Source organism: Magallana gigas, chromosome 8 (assembly GCF_963853765.1).
Source record: "Magallana gigas chromosome 8, xbMagGiga1.1, whole genome shotgun sequence".
Taxonomy (NCBI): Eukaryota; Metazoa; Mollusca; class Bivalvia; order Ostreida; family Ostreidae; genus Magallana; species Magallana gigas.
In genome coordinates this window covers 11,196,927-11,218,154 of record NC_088860.1, presented here as the reverse complement: position 1 = coordinate 11,218,154, position 21,228 = coordinate 11,196,927, and the positions used below count along the sequence as shown (strand labels likewise).

At 32.4% G+C, this 21,228-nt stretch overlaps 1 protein-coding gene across 2 annotated transcripts; it reads right to left on the bottom strand.

Annotated features, from left to right (window-relative positions):
• Positions 1-20,864, bottom strand: LOC109620155 (protein SSUH2 homolog). 2 transcript variants are annotated; one of them, XM_034473415.2, is made up of 14 exons: positions 20,776-20,864; positions 10,661-10,737; positions 9,641-9,681; positions 8,949-9,044; positions 8,718-8,790; positions 3,462-3,591; positions 3,283-3,343; positions 2,199-2,323; positions 2,033-2,095; positions 1,675-1,772; positions 901-993; positions 709-811; positions 567-665; positions 1-293 (listed from the first exon to the last, which is right to left on the bottom strand). In XM_034473415.2, exons 2-14 carry the CDS (start codon positions 10,672-10,674, stop codon positions 147-149), a joined length of 1,143 nt encoding a protein of 380 aa, XP_034329306.2. In that variant the 5' UTR covers positions 10,675-10,737; positions 20,776-20,864; the 3' UTR covers positions 1-146. The 2 variants fall into 2 exon arrangements, 1 of the variants encoding a protein (XP_034329306.2); XR_010708240.1 differs by having other exon boundaries at positions 156-293; positions 567-652.
• Positions 20,865-21,228: the final 364 nt, after the last annotated feature.

The following is a 21,228-nucleotide window of genomic DNA, read 5'->3' as shown; positions in this document are numbered from 1 at the left end:
ACTATCTCTAAGATTTTTTTCGTTAGAGATGGAAATTATATATCATAAAGCAATCATAAACGGCAACAGACAAAATATATTCAACGTAGTTTTACAAAATGCAACAAAAGTCAAACTTATCATAAATTCCAAGTCATTACATATATTTATTGAATAGTGCATCCCAAGCAACACTGGTCGGGATAATCGGGTGCGTACACCTTGTTCTCCAGTCCGTAAACATAGAAGGTAAATTCCTTCCCTCGGCGCCTGCAGACACACTGTGTCATTGGCACCATACGAATCATGTGGTGCTGAAAGTAACAAAGAAACACTTAAAATCCTGGTAATTAACAAAAGCGTTCAAAGAGAGAACTATACACATAAGTATTACGAACGAATATCAGTAAAAGTCATCGGAAACATGACGTCATGAATTATTCCCAATCAAATAAAATCATTAAAGAGAATTGTTTGAAAGAAAAGGAGTTTCAAGGAACAAATAATATACGAATGCCTAAAAGTTAAAAAAAATCACAATAAAATAATAATATAGGGTTTAGTAAGCATCCTGGGATCTTAAATACCTGCATGTGAATCCTCTTCATTGGGAACTGGTGACTGTCCACAAAATTGTGGGACACTTCGTTTACCTCCGCTACCGGAAAATTAGCTACCGGTTTTACCTTATAAGATAAATCAACCAATGAATAGTTTGAACAAACGTACCCGGGGCAACACTTCATTAAATCCAAGTGTTCCGGTGGACTGTGAGATCATATATGCTGGTATAACATCCCTTTCTATAACATGCTCCGATACATTATTTACCCTAGAAACAGAACATACTGGTGTATCGTTTAATACTGAGCATAATAGTTAATGCCTTCGACCTTAATATTTAATTGATACTTCACTTACCAGCTAATGATGAGTTTGATAAACCACTTTAGTTTGCATTCACCCTTACAAGCTGGACAGCGTACTTTGCCATATCCACGACAATATAAACATCTTAAACAAAATGAACACAGTTGCAAATTCTACAATATGTAAAAAATAGTTTTATATTATACTTATGCAAATACAAATTGAAAACAATGCTCACATGTTTTAGGCATTAAGATTAATTTCAAATCGATTGTATGCTAGTTAAATAATTACTCTTTTTGCAATTCATTTAAGATTCTCTCGTCTTCAGTTATTTTTTTTTCATCCAAAAGATGTTAACTGCTCTTGTCGTACTTGTTAATCAATTGAATTTCATTAATTCTTAGCTCTGGTATCAAAATTTTTAACAGATCGAGTCATTAAATTAACAGGTTCCGAAATCTTTCTATCAAATATATCTAAACAAACGCATTTTACATATTATTTCAAATATAGTAATTTATTATTATTTTAACATTTTTATGGTATTTTATTATATCCAACTCATCCCTGCGACTGATTATTGTAAACATGATTATTTTCGGCCCGTGTAATTTTCGTCCTTTTACACTTAAAAAACAGTTTCCCCCATCTGGACGTCGCGTGGACACAGTTGTGTCAAGAGAGATACTTTGAGACATTGGAATACGACAAGTCTAAAAGTTACCCACTGAAAGCAGGGACCAAAGAGGCAAAAATAAGAAAGGGCGAATATTTTCCTGCATACAGTATAATGATTCTTTATATAGTTGCTGTCATTCTTACGAGACTTTTCCCCCAGAACAGTGACAGCTCTCTCTGCAGCTTTTACCATTGCGAGTCACGGTTCTTGAACCACTCCCATTACAACTGCTACAATTTACCTGTAGACAGATAAATTACATATTGCATTTAATCCTATACTTTCAAAATCATTCAATTTAAGGTAAATCTTATTACACATGGTTAACAAATGTAACAAACACATGGAAACAATTTACGATTTTATAATGATGAACTTATTTTTTTAAATTTCGATATTAGTGAAATCCCACATTACAAATCCTATCACAATAAATGATAAATAACTCTTTAATGTGAATTATATTTCCTGGTAAATTGCCAATTTGAATATAATTATTACCCTTCCACTGCCATTACATCGATAACAATCTATTTTCCCTTTTGTTTTACATCTAAAGCAAGGCTGAAATACAAATGTAATAAATTGTTACATATATATGTAATACTTTACATATATTAACTTGAATTTCATTAACATCTAATATAAATGCCTGCTGAAAACAGACCTTAACAAAGGCGGTGTGTGGTACTTCATGATGCTGGATTTCGTTCTTGAAAATCTCCGTAAACGTTGCAGGAATTTCCCAGGGACCAGGAGCAGGTCCATTCTGGGATCCGTCAACAAACTGGCCTAAATATATTGATTAACAAAATCTTCGAAATATTACGTTTGCTTTATAATATCTATCATCGTTTTGCGGTGTAAAGAAAGATTAATCATGCATCTGAAATAGAGAAACACATACATGGTATAAGCCATTACAGCAATAAACAGCTTTTAAAGATTTTTGAAGAATTATTTAAAATCAGGTATCTGAAGTAGAACAAAGACAAAAATATTCAATTAAAATCATGAAACACTTTACTTTAACTCCAAAGTCCCAAAACACTCTTTTTTCACATATCAGTATATCAAAAAGAGTACATATACTAGCATTGATATATTTATATTTGAGGTTTTTGTATCCTTCATTGAATTTTTGGTCGCCATTCAAAGTAAAACACGTCAACAATAAATCACTATATACGAAGAGAACGTAAACAGATATTGCGAGGGAAATCCATAATTCCCCAGGACTTGGCCCTACTCACATTTAATTAGTGATTAACCGAATGCAAACATTAAAAATCAATTTCATTTTGATATTTCCTGTATGTAAATTTTACTTGACATAATATTTTATTCATTGTTCGGGGATGAAAGTTCATCATTATGATATTAATAACTGAATTTTATACATAACCGATCAATCAATGACGATATATTAATTAAAATCATTCATTTCAAAAATCTAAATGTTTAAACTGATTTATAACAATTGACCTGGCCCAAAAGACATGTATAATGAGCCCTATTTGAATGAATGATAGGTAAAAATACCATATGTCAACAGGCAATTAAAATTTGAGAATGGCTTGTTGAATTTTACAATGCAAAGTTTTAGCATCACATTAATATAATAGCATGCTCAGAGACTAAATAATGATTCCTTTATGTTGTTTGAATTAGGTTTTTTGGAAAACATACTCTAAATGGGTCTCTAAATACACTAGACTACACATTTAGGACAAGTGTAGTAATGCATGTACCACGAAATGGTTCATGATCCCATTTAGATGTTCTCTCCTCTGTGAAGGTTTCTAAAAAATACTGAAAATAAAGAGATGTGTTGTTTTAAATGGGAAACATTCATTGATTTTTGCAAAATATTTTAGATGATTAAGTTTTTTTTATCATTCAATTATCAATTAGCAAAGAAAAAACTTACATGATAGGAATGTGATGGTTGCAGTTTCTCAAATGTGAGATTTTTGGCTGTTCCTGTGCCCCAACAACGTTGTTTAGAGACAAACTCTACCAGGGCCTGTCTGGCTGTGTCTTCTGATATCACAGGTGCGCTTTTAATAGATTCAAACAGCATAACAATCGTATTAAATCATAGGATAATCATTAAGTCAAAAAACTAGACAACAACAGCAACATAACTTAATAGATACATGTAGTGATACTAGAGGAAAAGCGGTATCTTCAAGTGCATTAAAATAGTTAAACGTGTCTGCTACCGGGTTTCGACTAATGCATTCGTAGAAAAAATCGCTGTCTAGTTTTGCAATCAAAGTTGCTTTCATTCCTCTCCCCCACGCTGTTCCTTTCGATTACTTTTTTCGCGGTCATTTACAAACGTGAATCGTGTGAATCATTTATAAATATGCACAATAACATTTTATTTCTCTTTACCTTACATAAAATAACCGTAATATTCAAATAATACTAATGCATAACCTTGCGCTTTCCTTTCACAGTTTTGTCTTTTATTAATTAACAATTTTTAATTGTCAATGAGTCCATGACTAATTAGTCATGGACTCGTTGACAATTAGGAATTGTTAATTAGTAAAAGACAGTTTTTTTTTTATAAAGACCATCATGCTGACAGAATTAGAGTCGGGTTTTCAACATAGCAAAAACGGCATTAAAACGGCACATATACTTTAAACACTACAAGCTTTATACTGATATTCAAACTGTTCGATTTTATTTTTCAAAATAAAGAAATGAACAAGTCAATGCAGTGTGATTAAATATTTAGAAATAAAGTAAATACTGAATCTACCGGTACCTTAAAAGCAAACACATATTAATTAGTAAACAAAAAAAAAATATTATGCATAGAATAACTTGAAATAAGAAATGAACCTAATACCTCTTTTTTATTTGGGAAAGAAATTATCAAAACTAAGGTTCATGACTTGAGATAAAATAAAATGATGAATATATCATAAAAAATGAATAAACTTTGGGGCAATGTTACTGTTCTCTATACAGGGTAATGCAAATCAATTAAGCAATGAAAAGCCATTTTCTCTTCTATAACCGAATAGACACTTTTTCGTTTCTTTAATTAAACATCTCATTCATGAAGTAAATAATTTGCACATTATAAAACTTTTTTGGCTCTTATAAAAAATGACTTCCAACAAAAATTTTGATAACTATGGACGACAGATAGGGTATTTAAAGACAGAAACAATAAGAGATTAGTGCTTACTTTGTTGTTGATGCAAAATTTCTAGTGACTGAATAAAATGTAATGGAAAAATCAGACTTTCTTCTTAATTCTAGTATTAACCGTTGATACAAGTATATTCTTTTTAAATCTGTATTCCATTTTATTTATAAAAGGTAAAAAAAAATCATACATAGACCTAATAATTTATTTTCGATACATAATTTTATTCTTCTACCCATCTACATGTAGTTGTCAACGGATTTTTTCCGTTTTCGCGATCATTTCAAAGAGCACAATGTGGGTATGACCGATCAGCACAGGACGCTCACTCCTCCAGGCATTTGATCCTAATTTCTTAATCATCTTATGGAACGCCATTGCTGCCTTATGTGGCTATTTCATGTGGTGATGATGCTTTATATGTTATGCTGTGGTTATTTCATGTGAAGACAGTGCTTTATTATATGAAAGTGGTGCTTTATTATATAAAGATGGTACTTTTTTATGTGAAGATGGTGCTTTGTTATATAAAGATGGTGCTTTATTATACAAAGATGGTGCTTTTTTATGTGATCATCTGATATTCGATTTATCATTGACGCCTTAGCAGCTTAAAAGAACTAAGTATGATATAGGTCATATTTGGTCCCCATAATTCGTAATTTTCAAAGTGTTTCAGGTACATTAAATTGTAATGTAATATTTCAGACACTTTGAACAAGGAGAATATTTTTGTCCCTTAATAGTATTGGATATATACACCTCTGATGAAAATACTTTGTTTGTTCAAGTATGCGCTCAATGTTTTCTGAAGAAAAGAAATGGCGGGAAAATGGTAAGTTTTAGTTCTGGGGCCCGTTTCACTAAAAGGCATAAGATACGACGAAACTTAAGTTAGGCCTTAGGGCGTACGCCAAAATTTAGTCCGGCGTAAATTGCGTTTCACTAAGAGACGTACGCCTGGCCGTAAATACTAGTTTCGGACTAAGTTAAGGCCAGACTTACGTCCTTGACAACGAACTTATGCACATGTGCGTACAGATGATAAACAGTAGGAAGATAGATAGATAGATAGATAGATAGATAGATAGATAGATAGATAGATAGATAGATAGATAGATAGATAGATAGATAGATAGATAGATAGATACCGTTTATATAGATAGAACGATAGAAACTTTTCAATTGTATTTGAGAGAGAGAGAGAGAGAGAGAGAGAGAGAGAGAGAGAGAGAGAGAACCGCAAAGTATTAAGGCATATTGGTTACATTTAATTCAGTACATTGTTGTTAAAGATTAATCCTGTTAAGTGACAAAATCACACAGCAAAACTTGCTGAAATGTTTTATTTGAAGGATATATTTGATGAAGCATATAGGATATGTTCAATTGAAATTATTAACTCAACAGAACTATTTTGTTAACGATATCTACGGTGATTTCACCATGCTTCAAACACCCTTGGAATTTTTCTTTTGATAATGCGTCAATTATGGCCCGAGTATAACTATTTTTTTTTCAAATTTTCTGGTTTTCTCTTGCTTTACCATTGAAAGAAAATCAGCGAATTTGTTTAAACATAGAAAATATAGCAAACTAATGCATGCAGTAATAAGCTATTTTACCATGGATCGGACAATATTAAGCAAGTATCGGACAACCATACAGTAGATATTAAAAATAACGAAATTGTCTTATTTCATGGAGAAAAAAACCCCCAAGAGGTTCGGATAAATATATTTATTACTTTCATATTTAGATTTTTGTCAGTGTAAAATGTGAAGCAAAAATGACATAGGAAATAATTGATGAATTCCAAGGCTAATATTTTTTTACACATTTTGTTTCAGAAGTTAGGGTTTTTTTCGATTTATTTAAGTGAAAGGGTACATTTTCACTTGGTCCTTTCAAATGCCGAACATTCAAATTACCTTTGTGTTAAATGTATGTAACCAACTTTTTAATGATGGCGTATTTTACGATGCCTGTATTGCTATTTCTTTGACAATGTGATAGTCAAATTCGTTCATCAGTTCTAATTCAGGAATGAATTAAACAAACCATAAGTGCATGCACGTTTATTTAATTTGTAAATGTTTATCCAAAGTTATCCGATCCAAGGTAAAGATGTATGTGTCCGATATATGGTGAACTTAACATAAACTACCCAAGTACACTTTCATGTGTATTTAGTATATTGAGTGATGCTTCATATAAATTTAAGTTAATATAGAGTAGGTGTATGTAACCTACGAAATAAAATCTATTTAATCTGGAGTCAGTGATTTGCATCGGTTGTATGATAAATACAATATCTAATATTAAAAAAAAATTAAGGACTTTTGACGACTCTAAAACACAGTTGGAGCTTTCATCATATTAAATTTATGTATTTACATTTTAACAATACTGGAAATACTTTTGTGATTAACCTTAGTTTAACTACCTAAGCATGACACCTTTTACTCACCAAAAATAAAATAAAAAAGAGGAAAAAATAAAAGTCAATAATTCACTTTTTTAATTTCAAAATATCGCGCTCACACATATTTTGCGTGGAAGTTGGGGGGGGATGAAATGCTTGAAATGCTACAAATTTCTTATACAAATACACCTTTGCACTACATGTGCATTGTGTGTGTATATTTTCTGCATTACTAATTGCCAAATCTACTAAAATATATGAAACGTAAACAAATTTTTGAATAAAAATAATCAAATGAAAACTCTCTATGTTCTTAATTTCATATGAAATTGATAAAATTTACACGACAAACTGTACAATTTAACATTACGGTCAGCACCGATATTCTCAGCAACAGAATTGGCAGTCAATTCCTGTTTACGCCATAAGTTACGACTACCCTTGGCTAGGCGTAGATTTTTGTCTTAACTTAAGGCGGGCGCAAAGTTACGCCTTTAATGAAACGGACCTTAGTCCAAATATTTGACTTAAGTCCGGACTTACGACAGGCGTAAGGTTACGCCAGGCGTACGCCTTTTAGTGAAACGGGCCCCTGAATTGTTGGCAATTGGATAAAAAGGAACATTATAAAATAAATTTTCCGTTATATTTGTACAAAGAAAAACAAAAATTTATAGAAAATGATGATTTTTGCGGGCCATTTTAGGCACATATCTTATATACACTCTGCATCTAAAATTAAATCTATTATATTGAACCTTTCGTTTTATCTTCCAAAGCTTTTTCTTAGATCTTTTTCTTTACAATATCAAATAACAGAGCCGGGTCAACAAAGACTAACAACTTTTACAGTGATAAACACATAAATAGAGGAATAGAGACAAATGAGATTTGTAAACCCGAAAAAAAAATCGTACATTGTTTTCATTTTTAAAAATAATAAATCCTAAATAATCCTAAATAAAAATCCTAAAATAAAAAAAAATTGAATATTCCTTATTGTATTTTGAACTTGATTTCAAGATAATTTTGTTTTAGATAGATTAAATTACATGATGAACATATAACATATGTTTTGATATCTGCCCTGTTATCAGCCCAAACGTTTGGTTGGGCAAAACCCCGAAGGCTGCTGGTTAACACAAGAGTGATATTCTTTATAAATAACAAATATCCTTATCATGACAGAGATAAAGGCCTAAAGATTTTAAATATTTTTGTAGCAATTTTACATCAATTTGATTGTCTTTATGTGCATATTAATGAAAAATCGGGTCCCAGGATCATGAAACAGTCTTATTATTTTAAGGTCAAATATTTTTAACTGTCTTATCGCCATGCAATTGAAGACATTATCGTAAAAAGAGGAAAATATGCTATCTTAAAAACAGTTTCTCTATAATGCGTTGAAAATTACAAATTTTAATTAAATTATGTATGTTTATACATGATTGGAATTTGGACATTATAAAGTCTAAAAAATGTTTCGTGTTCCGTAAACATTCTGTTTGGTCAAACTTCAGCTTAAGAGTCACAACATCGCTGAGGTCTTTTCTAGCTTTTATTGCTCGTTCAAGGGAAATTGTTACCTCGTAAATGTAAATGTTGGTTTTACGTCGTCCTTAGGAGCGGTAAATTCCGTTGGGGGAGGGGGAAGTAGGGCTGAAAGAAAAAATCATACTTTATAACCTCTGTAGAGTAGAATCATAGCAGTCATAGTCATAGTAGTCATAGCACTAAATTCTGCTTTTTAATAAACATTATCTTTGTGGGGAAAAAAAAATGAAACGAGGTTCTATTTGATTAAGTAAGGTACTAACATTCGTCCGTGCGAGTATGATCATACCCGGAAACAGTGTCGAAGTTAACTTCCGGTTTGTGGTCATTGTCTTCAATATGAACATCCTTGATGAAAACTTAAATAGAAGACAAAAACATTTAAACCAGACCATGATCAGGGGTGTGTTACTAACATTTCCGTATCTATATACAAATTTGGTATCTCAAGCTACAATATATCTAACCGCACGTGGATATGTTGAAATAAATTTTGAAATCACAATGGAACTTCGAGACATCTTGAAGTCTTTCTCCGTTTTTGGAGTTCAAAATAACGCGATTTATGTGTACTTAAATTATATTACATAGTGTGTTAAATGCAAAAACATGAGAATTTATATGTAATTGTTAAAGCTTTAGTAAAATTTGTGTTTAACATTTGAATTTACCTCTACAGTGTACAACCTCTCCCATATAAGATTTTAGAGAAAACATACTGTTAAAAACTAAACAATATTAATGCCAGTTCAAAGCTGCACAGGCTTTAAAAACTCGATTTAATCTAACGAGGTACCTGTTACTGTAAAAGTCATTCACTGCACTAACTGATTATTCAATGTGTGTCTTCTTTTTGAGAGATTTGGTGAAAATAGATCAACCGTCATTATATTCCTCTTTCACTAAATTGTTTTCTCTAAAACTGACTTCCATGTCTGTCTTTACGCTGTCTTACCTTGTTCGCTTTCGTTTGTCGTCTGCTCGTTAATTGCAGCGCTACAAACAAAAATAATTGAAGTTTATAACTAGTTTATAACTTGATAGCTAGTATTAAGGCTGAAGGATTGTCATGTGCATTAGTGGCACAAGTTGTTTTTTTCGTTATTGTGGAATGGACGTTGATTTATTTTAATACGAGTTTGAAGAGGTAAATTGGTAAATTCCATTTTTATTCATTACAAAAAAACCCACATAATTACAACAGTTTGCATTGAATCAAATTTACTTAAAATGTTTTTTTTTTACAATCATATACAATGTAATTGATTTTGCATTATTTAAAAATATCTACATTTTCAATTGCCTTTGTCTGTGATAACATTACGAACCAATTCTGAACCTTATAGCCCAATAACTTCACAAAAGATGAGTGACACAAAATGGGCGTGTCTTATATAACCGGAAAACGGTATTGGCTGTGCTGCGTTGTAGTACATAGCATGAGTTACGTAAATTTCTGTTGTTTTTAAGTGTACAAGTTGGAAATAATATACATATAAGTAATAAGGCAACATTCTTTGAATATTATGGGGTGATAATTTCGGTAATTATTGGTCGGAGCGTGGTCAAATCTAACGTAAAGTCCTTCAAGCTTTATTTGATTTGACCACGCCCCGACCGAAATTATCACCCAATAATACTCAAAGAATGATTTCTTATTCCTTCAATAAGATATCGATTCTTTCTAAAGGTATGCACTGATTATTTCTGTTAAACGTACCTTTTGGTTTGAGTTAAGCATCAATTATTTTCTTAAATTTCTACATTTCTGTAGTTTATAAAACATAAGGAACAATATGAGGGGTTAATGTTTTCAAAATTGTATGGAAAAGGAACATCTATATAGTTCTGTCTAATTTAAGACAAAGGTAGTTATATGACCTCATTTTTTGCTGTATTGACAGCATGCTATAGGTATTAGAAAAAAATATCTCTACTGTATTGTGAAATTAATCACGAGGACAACATAACATACCCCTCTTTGGCCATCACGAACGACTTTCACAATCGTCTCTGTCTCCAATAATATGCTTCTGACCGACTCACTTCAAACTATAAATTATAATAATTATTATAATAATAATATTAGCTAACAGGATCAAACATCGGAAGTAATCGAACTGCGGTTTCCTTTTTGTGTTATTTTGACAATGTTTAAAATCCATACTGGGAAGGAGAATTGAAATCAATGATATATTTGTTCATCGACCTTTGCGTTGAAAAGTAAGTATGCATCAACTGCGCTTTAAACATTAATGACTACTTATTTCTATTTTTAAAATCATATTTAGGTATCTTAAGAAATGCTTGTTATGAATGCTACACAAATAGCTCTACAAACGGAGAATCCTGAATGGATTCCGTCGAGGCACCGAGTAAATTTCAATTCTATTTCTGTTTAATTTACGAAATGCACACGATATCCATGTTCTAATTCTATGATACGGTATCAAATATACTGTCTGTCTAGATACTTTTCCAAAATTTGTGGATTAACACTCTCTATCTAAGTTTTGAAATTCTCATTGTTGTTTATGTCTGGAACAGCTTAAATTGACTGAAATCTGGTTGCAAGTAAAATATAGACCATTAAAGTGTTTGTTATGTAAACAAAGTTCGTTCTATGATTTTCATATAAAAAAGGTCATATGAATAAAATACTATTTCATATGTAACAAAAACCCCTTAAAAATGTCAAAGTTAAATGTACTATTCTAGGCGTACAAAATTGACAAATTTAAAGTAAAACGTCTTTATTGAGTGAGTGTGTTGTACTTCATGATGCAGTGACGTTCATAAAATCCTCCCTAAACGTTGAAGGAATTTCCCAGGGGATAGGGGCAGATCCATTCTGTAAATTAAGTTCAGTTTTTGGATACCAAAAGTGAAAAGGGGAGAATAGAGGAGACAAAAAGCAGAATATGCGTGTCAAACATAGTCATTTGTATTGAAAAGAAACGCACATAATATCAAAACATATACAGTATGTGGAAGAAACAGTAGAGTGAAAATGGGAAAAAATAATAGAAATGTCTCTTTTTTTACATGTTAAAATTAAAAAAAATACTTTTTGCGTTGCTATTTGATGAACTGAATGTTGAACTAATAAGAATAAAGTCTACAGATGTTTACTATTATTGCAAGGTTTCGATTTTATTTTCATAATTTAGACGCGTATTTGTAAATTAGGTGTAAATATATTTTATATCTTAATATATTTTAAACTGAAGTAACTATTGAATCGACTGATACCCTTAAAACAAATGCACAAGAGTTAAAACGTATATTAATAGAATATGAATTCTTATCCTCTTCTATTATTTGAGAAAGAAATTAACAGAAATGCTGAAAATTAAAATAACAAAAAAACTCTCTGAATAAACATAAATTCTTTGGCAAAGTTATTGCACATGTTCTAACGTTATATTAAAATAACAAACGATTGCATTAGGAGTGCACGTCTTGTCCGACAAAATAACTTTTTGAGTACTTAATTTAAGCAAGAAGTTCATTAAATCAATAAGATAGTACATATATTACCTCTAAATCATTTTGTACCTATCTTATGAAAAAATGCAATAGCACACAAATAAAAGAAACCAGCTTCAATAACTATAAATGACATACAGGGATACTAAAAAAAGACAATTGCCTTCTTCAATATACATGCAAATGTTATCCTGATGAATAAAGTTTTGGATGCAGAGACAATTTTCCATCTTCATCGGAGATTCACGACAGCCATATTCCATTGTGTTAAATGCAAAATAATTCAATTCATTGACATCGCAGCACTGTTATGGTTTACTTTGTGGTCGTGACGACCAGAAAGTACGGGAAATTAACTATGACATCATACAAAACAACAAGTCGTCAAAAATGCGAAAAAAGAAGAAAGTAATTTCCGATTGTTATGGGTACGGAAACATTAAAATACATTTAAAATTACCTATGCGTGCAACTTTGTAGTCAAATTAGTCTAACAACGATATATAAACAACTGACTGATCGCGGTGCACTTGCGATGTGACGTAATACTGTAAATTTTGACGCATTTTTTGTGTAGAGAAAGACGGATCAGATAATATTTTAACATGGAAAAATGCATTTTTTAAATAAACAGAGCAATTATTATACCATTAAATCATATCAATGATGCTTATTTTGATTCGACATGTGATGATTTTTAGAGTGTGTATTATTTCTTTTCTAAAGTGTTTAATACACAAGTTTGATGGGTTTCACATCGGAAGCCTATCCAACTCCGCTTTTTACAAAGGCATACACTAAACAGATCATTACGATCTTTTGGATAAAAATTAAGGTAATGTTTAATTTATTAAAAAGTGCTGATGCTTCAATAACATCTATAGAATAAATAAATAAGTACGTAAAAAAAATCAAGCAAAGGTCATATAGATTCCAATTGTAGCTCATTTTCTTGATATTTATTCTAAAAACTCTATGCAAAGCAGCAGCACTTTTCAGAATCTACCAAAAAAGTAGAATTTAATTTTCATATCAATTCTTAATTGAAATAAGGACATGTCCTTTTAACATTGAAATTTCTTTATGACCTCCATTCGGAAGAATTATCAACACATATCACGTTACTATTAATTCAGGGGACCACACTAAGGATCATACAAAGTAGTGTAACCGTGGGTTTCTCATCGAAAAATAACACACACACACAGCCATTGAGATTTCAAATGAGTGATTTATGATGCTATAATTTAAACACTTAAATTGTGGACTTGTCTCAGGTTACAATTACTTTTTTAGTCTAATACAGACATTGTATAATCAGCATTACATGGCTTTGACTTTCTAAGGTCATTCTTGTGTCCAACGAAAATGACTTAAGAATTATATTTAACTACTTTGAGACCTTCACTCTTTGAATGCTAGAGTTGAAATTAAATTATATAAAAAAAAGAACTGAACTCTCTATTTTGACACTAGAATAACCAATAGAAATCCAGAATTTTTGTTATGACCAATAGACTGTCACTGACCTCTAAACTAGTTCCTATTTTAAACTGACCCTAATGAATAATGAAATACATGTAAGCTAAGAAAGATAACTCTAATGATAAATTAGTAAGTTCATGCTAAGTGAAATTAGTAGTAAGTAAATGTAGGACATGTATAATGTATAGTTTAACTTTTAAATTGTTTTATTTATTTCCAGCTATTTACCTGATATTAAAATATTTTATTTCTTAAATTAATTATTTACAGTTTATAACCATTAAAATAACACATTATCACATACTCTCCCCTGTTGATGAAATGACGTCCTCGTCATTAGGAGTATATGCATAAACAGAATTAAAACACATTTACTTGTTCATAATATTTGCAATCAACTGAATAAAAACATTTTCATACTTTTTGCCATGAGTTGCTGTAACATAGGCACTCTTTCTTTCCAGGCATCTGATACTATATAACATTGGTAATCAGATAGATGACTGAGTGGTTTATTTACCCGTTTACTTCTTCCGACTGATCTAAGTGACTCTTCCTCGTCCTGATCTATATCAGTATCATGTTCTTGAACATGATTTTCTACGTGTTCGTCTGGTGGAGTTGCTTCCGCCTCCTCCTGGGCTCAACTTGCTGAGTTTCCATCACCTGACTTTCCTTTATAACCTCAGTACATCTACGCCTAATGTCAGTGGGGACATTTTTATGTACTATCCTTACCAGCTGGTCATGTGAATCTGAATCATCATCAGAGTCATCTGAGTCAGTTTTTACAATCTTCTCTCGAATAGGCTGTTTTATTTGTCTTGATCTTGTTATTCTTGGTCTTGGTTGTGGCTTTGGTCTACTCATACTTCTTTCAACACTAGTCTCTTTATTACTTGATGCAACATATGTATCTAAGTAGCCAATTGGAAGTAATAAGTTTCTGTGTAATGTTCTTTTCTTTCCTTTGTCATCCTCTTTTTCTACGACGTAGACTGGGATATCTGCATTTGGCTGTTCCTTCACCATGTTCACTATATACGGCTTTTCCTCCCTGGTATCCATTATCTTATGCTTTCCCTCAAATGCTAAAATTTTCACTAAAACTCTATCCCCTAAATCTATCCTTGCCCCTCTGGCTTTAAGATCATATCCTTCTTTCTGCTTTTCCTTACTCTATCTGCAACATATTTTGCTATTCTAAAAGCATCTTTCATTCTGGTCTTTAAGTTCTTGACATAATTGTTTAAAACTTTAAAATCGTTTTCCTTGATATTTAAAGCTAAATCTAAAGGCCTGTACTTTCATGATTTGTACAATTGTAGGTTAAAACTAATGGTGCTACATATTCCTTCCACTTGGTTTTCTTGTCTGGGTCTAAAGTTCCTAACATGTCAAACAATGTTCTATCAAAACGCTCAGTCAATCCGTTTCCCATCGGATGTTAAGGTGATGTCATTGATTTCTGAGTACCTGTAATTTAACAAATTTCATGAATGATCTTATCGGTAAAATTAGCCCCTTGATCTGAATGAAGTCGATTAGGATATCCATAATAAAAGATGAAGTTCTTAAGCAGTGCTTTTGCTGTAGTTCTTGCAGTCGTGTTTATGGTTGGTACAGCTTGGACAAATCTAGTAAAGTGATTTGTAATAATCAACATGTGTTGATATCCTCCTGATGATTTTTCCAAAGTGACATAATCCATACAAACTAATTCTAATAGATAGGTGGCATTGATATTAACAAGTGGTGCTATCTGGTTGATCTGTGATTTCCTGTGACCACACCTGCTGCATGACTTAATACAGTTCTCTACAATCTGTGTCATACCTGGCCAAAAGAATATATCTTTAAGCAATTACAGTTTTCTGTCTCTACCTGGATGTCCAAATTTGTTGTGAGTTTCTGTAAAAATAAAATCTTTTTGGTTTGCAGGTACTACTTACTGCTTTCTTATTTTATCCTTAATTTTGATTTCCTTTAATAAAATATTGTTTTCAATAAATAATCTATCAAAATTTCTGTTGAGGACATGTTGCAAAAATTTTGCACAAATTTCATCTAATCTAGGTTTCCTTCCACATCTTACTACTGTCTTCCAGAACCTTATAGTCTCATCTTTATCCTGTTCTATAGCCCAGTTAATGTGCCTGGTAACAATTTTTAGTAATGAACCACTATCTTCCGGATTCTCAAAATTGTCATCCAATACCAGACTCTCTACATAAGGTTGCTGGTGCAGAGTTTGACAAATGGCCTTAATACAGCTAGTAATGATATTACGTGCACCCGATGGGTCTATCTGTTTTTGGTCTGATATTCGGCTTAGTCCATCTACGTCCGAATTGTTCTTACCAGTCTATAACAACTTTCTAAATCAAAATTGGATAGCGCTGCTAACCACCTATGTTCCGTCGAGTCTAACTTGGCAGTTTGGCAGTTGTCAGAATGCAAGTCAAAGGATTATTGTCAGTAAACACTGTCGTTCTCTGTCCATAAAGATAATCAGAAAATGTTTTCGTCATTACCTTTTTTAAATGCAAAAAATTCGAGTTTGAGTACGGGATAATTTTTCTCCGACCTACTTAGGCTTCTACTTGAAAAGCTTATAACTCTATTGAACTTACCTTGTTTTTGATAAAGAACGACTCCCAAGCCATGATGACTTGCGTCTACATGTAATTCAAAAGGTTCCTGATTGTTTTGGAATCCAAGAATTGGCGGTTAAGCTAAGTGTTAACGTTGTTTCAGATATTCAAAAGCTTCTTCTTCCACTGATCTCCACTTCCACTTCTGCTGTTGAACCTTGTGACCTTTCTTCTTGATAGGATTTGGAAATAAATAATGCAGTGAGTGGTTTGGTAATATTACTGAAATTTGGTATAAATCTTCTATAATGTCCTATAAATCCTATAAATATTCTTACCTCCTCGGGGGAATTAGGTTTTGGCCAGTTTAGCACCTTCTCTGTTTTCTCTGGGTCTGCTTCTCTTTCCTTCTCTGACAATATGTGGCCTACATACTTGACCCTCTCTTTGCAAAATACACATTTCTTTGGTTTTAACTTCAATCCAGTTGTTCTGAGTTTGTCAAAAACCAGTTACAATCTCTCTAAATGTTACTCCAATGATTTTGAAAAAATAATCAGATCATCCAAAAACATTTCAGATGTAACTCCCCTAATCATTCCTCCATTAATCTTTGATAAGTTGCTGGTGAATTAGATAACTCAAACGACATTCTATTAAATTCGTAAGACCCTAATGCTCCGACATTAAATGCGATTCTTTTCTTGTGTTCTTCTTTAATTTTCACCTGATGATATCCTGATTTAGGATCCAAAAAGGTAAAGTACTTGTTTCCGGATAAATTCTATAAACGTTCTTCTATTCCTTTTATTCTGGGTAAAGCGTATGCATCCTTTTTGGTAATACTGTTCAACTTCCTATAATCTATACACATACGGAGTTCATTATTTTTCTTCCTTACCAGAACAATATTGCTTAAAATTGGGGACTTGGATAGTCTTATAATGCCTGTGTCCAGAAGTCCTTGCGAATGATCTCTCATCTCCTGAAACATTGCTTGGGGATTCTGTGGCACTGCTGCTAAAACAGAGTGTCATCTGTCAACTTAATGCAGTGCTGCACTGTTGTCACATGGCCTAGATCATTTGCGTTCCAAGCAAAAACATCTCTGTTCTTGGCAAGCAGCTCTCTTACTGCATCATACTGATCTCTTGTGAGGTTATCTGTGTTGATATTCAATGTGTCAATATCCTGTTGTTGCTCACTTTCATCATCATTTTCTTGTGATGCTTCAATATTAACAGGTTGAATTTCAGCTATAATTGTTCGGGGATGAATCTGTATTGCCTGCGTTGTGACATTGCTTAGTACGATTGGTTTCATGGTAATACATAATAGCAGTTGGTGTAACGTCTGATTTCCCTTTGTTCATATGTATCTGCTGAATAATAGCAAATGTTCTGCTGTACGGAAGTTTCTTCTCTATAAATCCGTCAATACTCTTGAAACTATTTGGTGGTATAATGACAGGTTCCCGATTTGCTGATCTGATGACTGCTAGTCTCAATTCCTGTTTCTTAAGTCGTTTCTCCCTAAGACTGATGCATCTAAACATTATGTACCAATTCGTCCTAAGATAAGCTTTCTGAGGAAATCTTTCACCAAAATCTGCTTTAGTGTCTTCCATCAAAGTTTTAAGTATGTTGGTTTCAAGTAAAATTGGCACTGTTGAATGAAAATCAGTATCAACAATAATCAAACATAATCCTGTATGTTCTTTTTCACTTCCTAATCCATCTGATTGTAATATTTTACCTCTATACATCCTTGGTAGGGCAAAATGCTGCAGTCAGCACATTGTAGATTGAACATCTCTTGCAGTTCTTGAATAGGATGATTGCTCAAATATTTCTCATGAAAAGATGCTGCCATAGTAGATATAGTAGAACCTGTGTCTAGGAGTGCTGTTGTTTGAATATTTCCAATCTTGATTAAAACTTCCACTGACTCTCCTACAAATTGATGTTTATTCATCTGCAGACGTACTTGCCGCGTCTCGCAGTAGGCCTCCTCATGTTTAAACCTTGAGGTCTTCTATGATCTAAATGCACCCTGCATCCATAGTGAAGTTGCCCCTGTTGTCCGCACCTGTAACATGTAACATATCCTGCAGATTGTCTCCCTTGAAACTGTTCTTGTCTATAAAACTGACCTCTTCCTCTAATATTTCCTCTGTTATTCTCAATTCTATGAGAATAATACTGTGGCGGCTTATCTTTGTCCGAATTATCCTTGTTGAGTATGCTCTGTCCTTCATCTCTAATACATCTTCTTTAAGGTTTTGAAGCATAGCCTCAATTTCTTCAATTTCCTCTGTTGTTGATATTGCTTGAGTCCTTTCAGTTTTTCTTGACTTCTTCCTCTGGATCATTTGTTCTTCTTTGATCCTTATTTCATTCTCATTTCATCAAAGTTTTTGTGTTTTGTCAAATATAAATGCTGTGGTGTCTTTCAGGTCTAGGCTCAATCCTTCATAAAACATATTTTTGAGCATATCATTTACAGCTGCAGCTTGAACTAATCCTTCTTTCCGAGCTTGATATAACAGATCTTCCAACCTGCACCCCCATGCTGCAACATTTCCATCTTCCTGCTTTCTTGCAGAATAGAATTTTGAAAAACAGTTGCTTTACTGTCTATGGTGCCATAAACCCTCTCAAATTTGAACAGAATATCAGTGATATTGGCACCAGGACCCAACACCATGACAATTCGAGCTGCATCACCCTTCAGTGACCTCCTTATTGCCTGTGATACAACTGATTCACAGTAATTTTCCTTATGTAAGCATTGCACCTCATATTTCCAAAGATCAAAATTTGTCTCTCCTTTCTTATCCCCACTGAAAATTGGTAGCAAGGGATTTTTCTCCAGAAGTTAAGATGTACCTTCAGCACTTGCACCTTCTTCTGAAGTCAATTCACGCTTTACTTTAGGTTTTGCTCCTTTTTGAAAATCCTCTAGCCACTGTTTAAATTGTTCAGGTGTATCGGCTTTGGGCTTTAAACCCATCTCAGTGAAAACTTTCGTCATGGAATCAATTTCCTTTTGTTGTAACATATTGAAACTTTGATTGAATTTGTAGAATTCAAATAAACAAATAATAAAGCATGTGACCAAACTCACATAAATACATGAAACTGAATGCATTCGCAATCACTGCAAAAGTAATGCCACTCACTCACACGCAACACAAAAACCAAAGAAATTTTGAGTAACTTCAAATGAAATTAATTGTCCGATTCGGAATTTTCAATGATTCGCAGAATTTTTATTTGAACAGTGAAAATAAAACAATTATTACAATCTGTTTCCTAAAATTTCACTTTATTGTTTAAGTTTAAATGTTTATACCAGTTTTATTTTATTTATGGAATGAATTCAATATTTATTGGTTTTATACGATATAAAATGGTTTGGGGACAGTTTACGCTTTATAAACCGCAAAGCGGTTTATAAAAAAGTGTAAACTGTTCCAAACCATTTTATATCGTTTAAAACTAATAAATATTGAATTCATTCCTTATAATTCAATTTTTTTGTTATCAATTGTTGATAAAAACAGTCATTTGATCTATAAAATGACATCAGCTTGTACAAAATTCAAACGTAACGTCAGGCTGATTGATACGTTTTTGACGTTAGTCTTACTATGACGTAGGCAACATTCTTTATACGATATAAAATTAAAAAAAATTACCAATCAAAAGGCGTGTTACAACTTGAATTAAATTATTTAATTTTATTTTAAACCCCAACAGACAGACAGACAATGACGAGACCATACTAATGTTATGATATAATACCTTTATTTAATTTGTTTATACTATAAAATAAACTGGGGTTTTTTTTTGGGGGGGGGGGTAAACTTTTAAAATTCAAATATTTGCTTGCACTTTGTAATTGTATGTGCTTAAAGTTTTAGTGCAGTGTTATTAGTATTTGCCTAAATTCTAATAAAGTCTTATATAGACTCTCAAAAGTCTTATCTAGACTATGCTAAACGAAATGAAAACAAATAACCAACTGAACTGAAATCAAATATCAATCAAGTCAAACCTAGGAAATATCTTACAAAAGGACTGTAACATTGTCTGGTCTACAATGTCATGTTTAAGGTCAATGAAGATAGTTGTTAATACGGGTGTTAGAAAAATTAACTTTCCTCAGTTATACTATCTCTCTATCATACTTTCACTTTGACAAAATTGCCAAAAAAATCATTCAAATTAGATAACTTCAACAAAAAGTAAAAGTGCACTAATGAATGATTAAAGACCTGTTGAATTGAATAATAATTGTTATTGATGAATAACTGAAACACAAGTATCAAAATAGTGTTACAACATGTAGAAATCAATCAGCTGTTAAGCTGTTCGACGCGATGTTCGTCACCACGTGGGTTTTCTCGGAATTGGGTCAATTCAAGTTGAACACAGTATGCATATATTGCAATACAAGGATTGTATATACAAAGTTAAAAACAGTTGGACACGCTAAGTGTTTGCTTTCATAGTCTTACCTGCGCAGTTTCTTTCTTGCTTCCCATGTTTACAGTCTTTCGGAATACCTCCGGTTATTACCAGTTTCACTCTCGACTTCCGGTGTCTTCGGAATACCCTCCTACGTCACAACACCAATTGGCGGGAATTCAAATCACTCATCTTCGTGAAATCACAAATCACGTTGGGCGCCATTCTGTAACCGTGGGGTTCTCGTAGAAAAATTAACACACAGCCATTGAGATTTCAATTGAGTGATTTATGATGCTATAATTTAAACACCCGAACTGTGGACTCAGGTTACTATTATTTAGTCTAATACAGACTTTGTATGATCAGCAATACATGGCTTTGACTTTCTAAGGTCATTCTTGTGTCCATTGAAAATGACTTTAGAATTATAATTAACTAATTTGAGACCTCCCTCTTTGAATGCTAGAGTTGAAATTAAATTATAAAACTGGTCCTAATGA

Excerpts from the sequence above, each read along its gene's own strand:
- LOC109620155 (XM_034473415.2), bottom strand. Across the intron at positions 3,592-8,717 it reads CCAACATTTACATTTACGAG|CGCACCTGTGATATCAGAAG; the intron begins GTAACAATTTCC and ends ATCTATTAAAAG. Across the intron at positions 294-566 it reads TGAAGAGGATTCACATGCAG|CACCACATGATTCGTATGGT; the intron begins GTATTTAAGATC and ends TGTTACTTTCAG.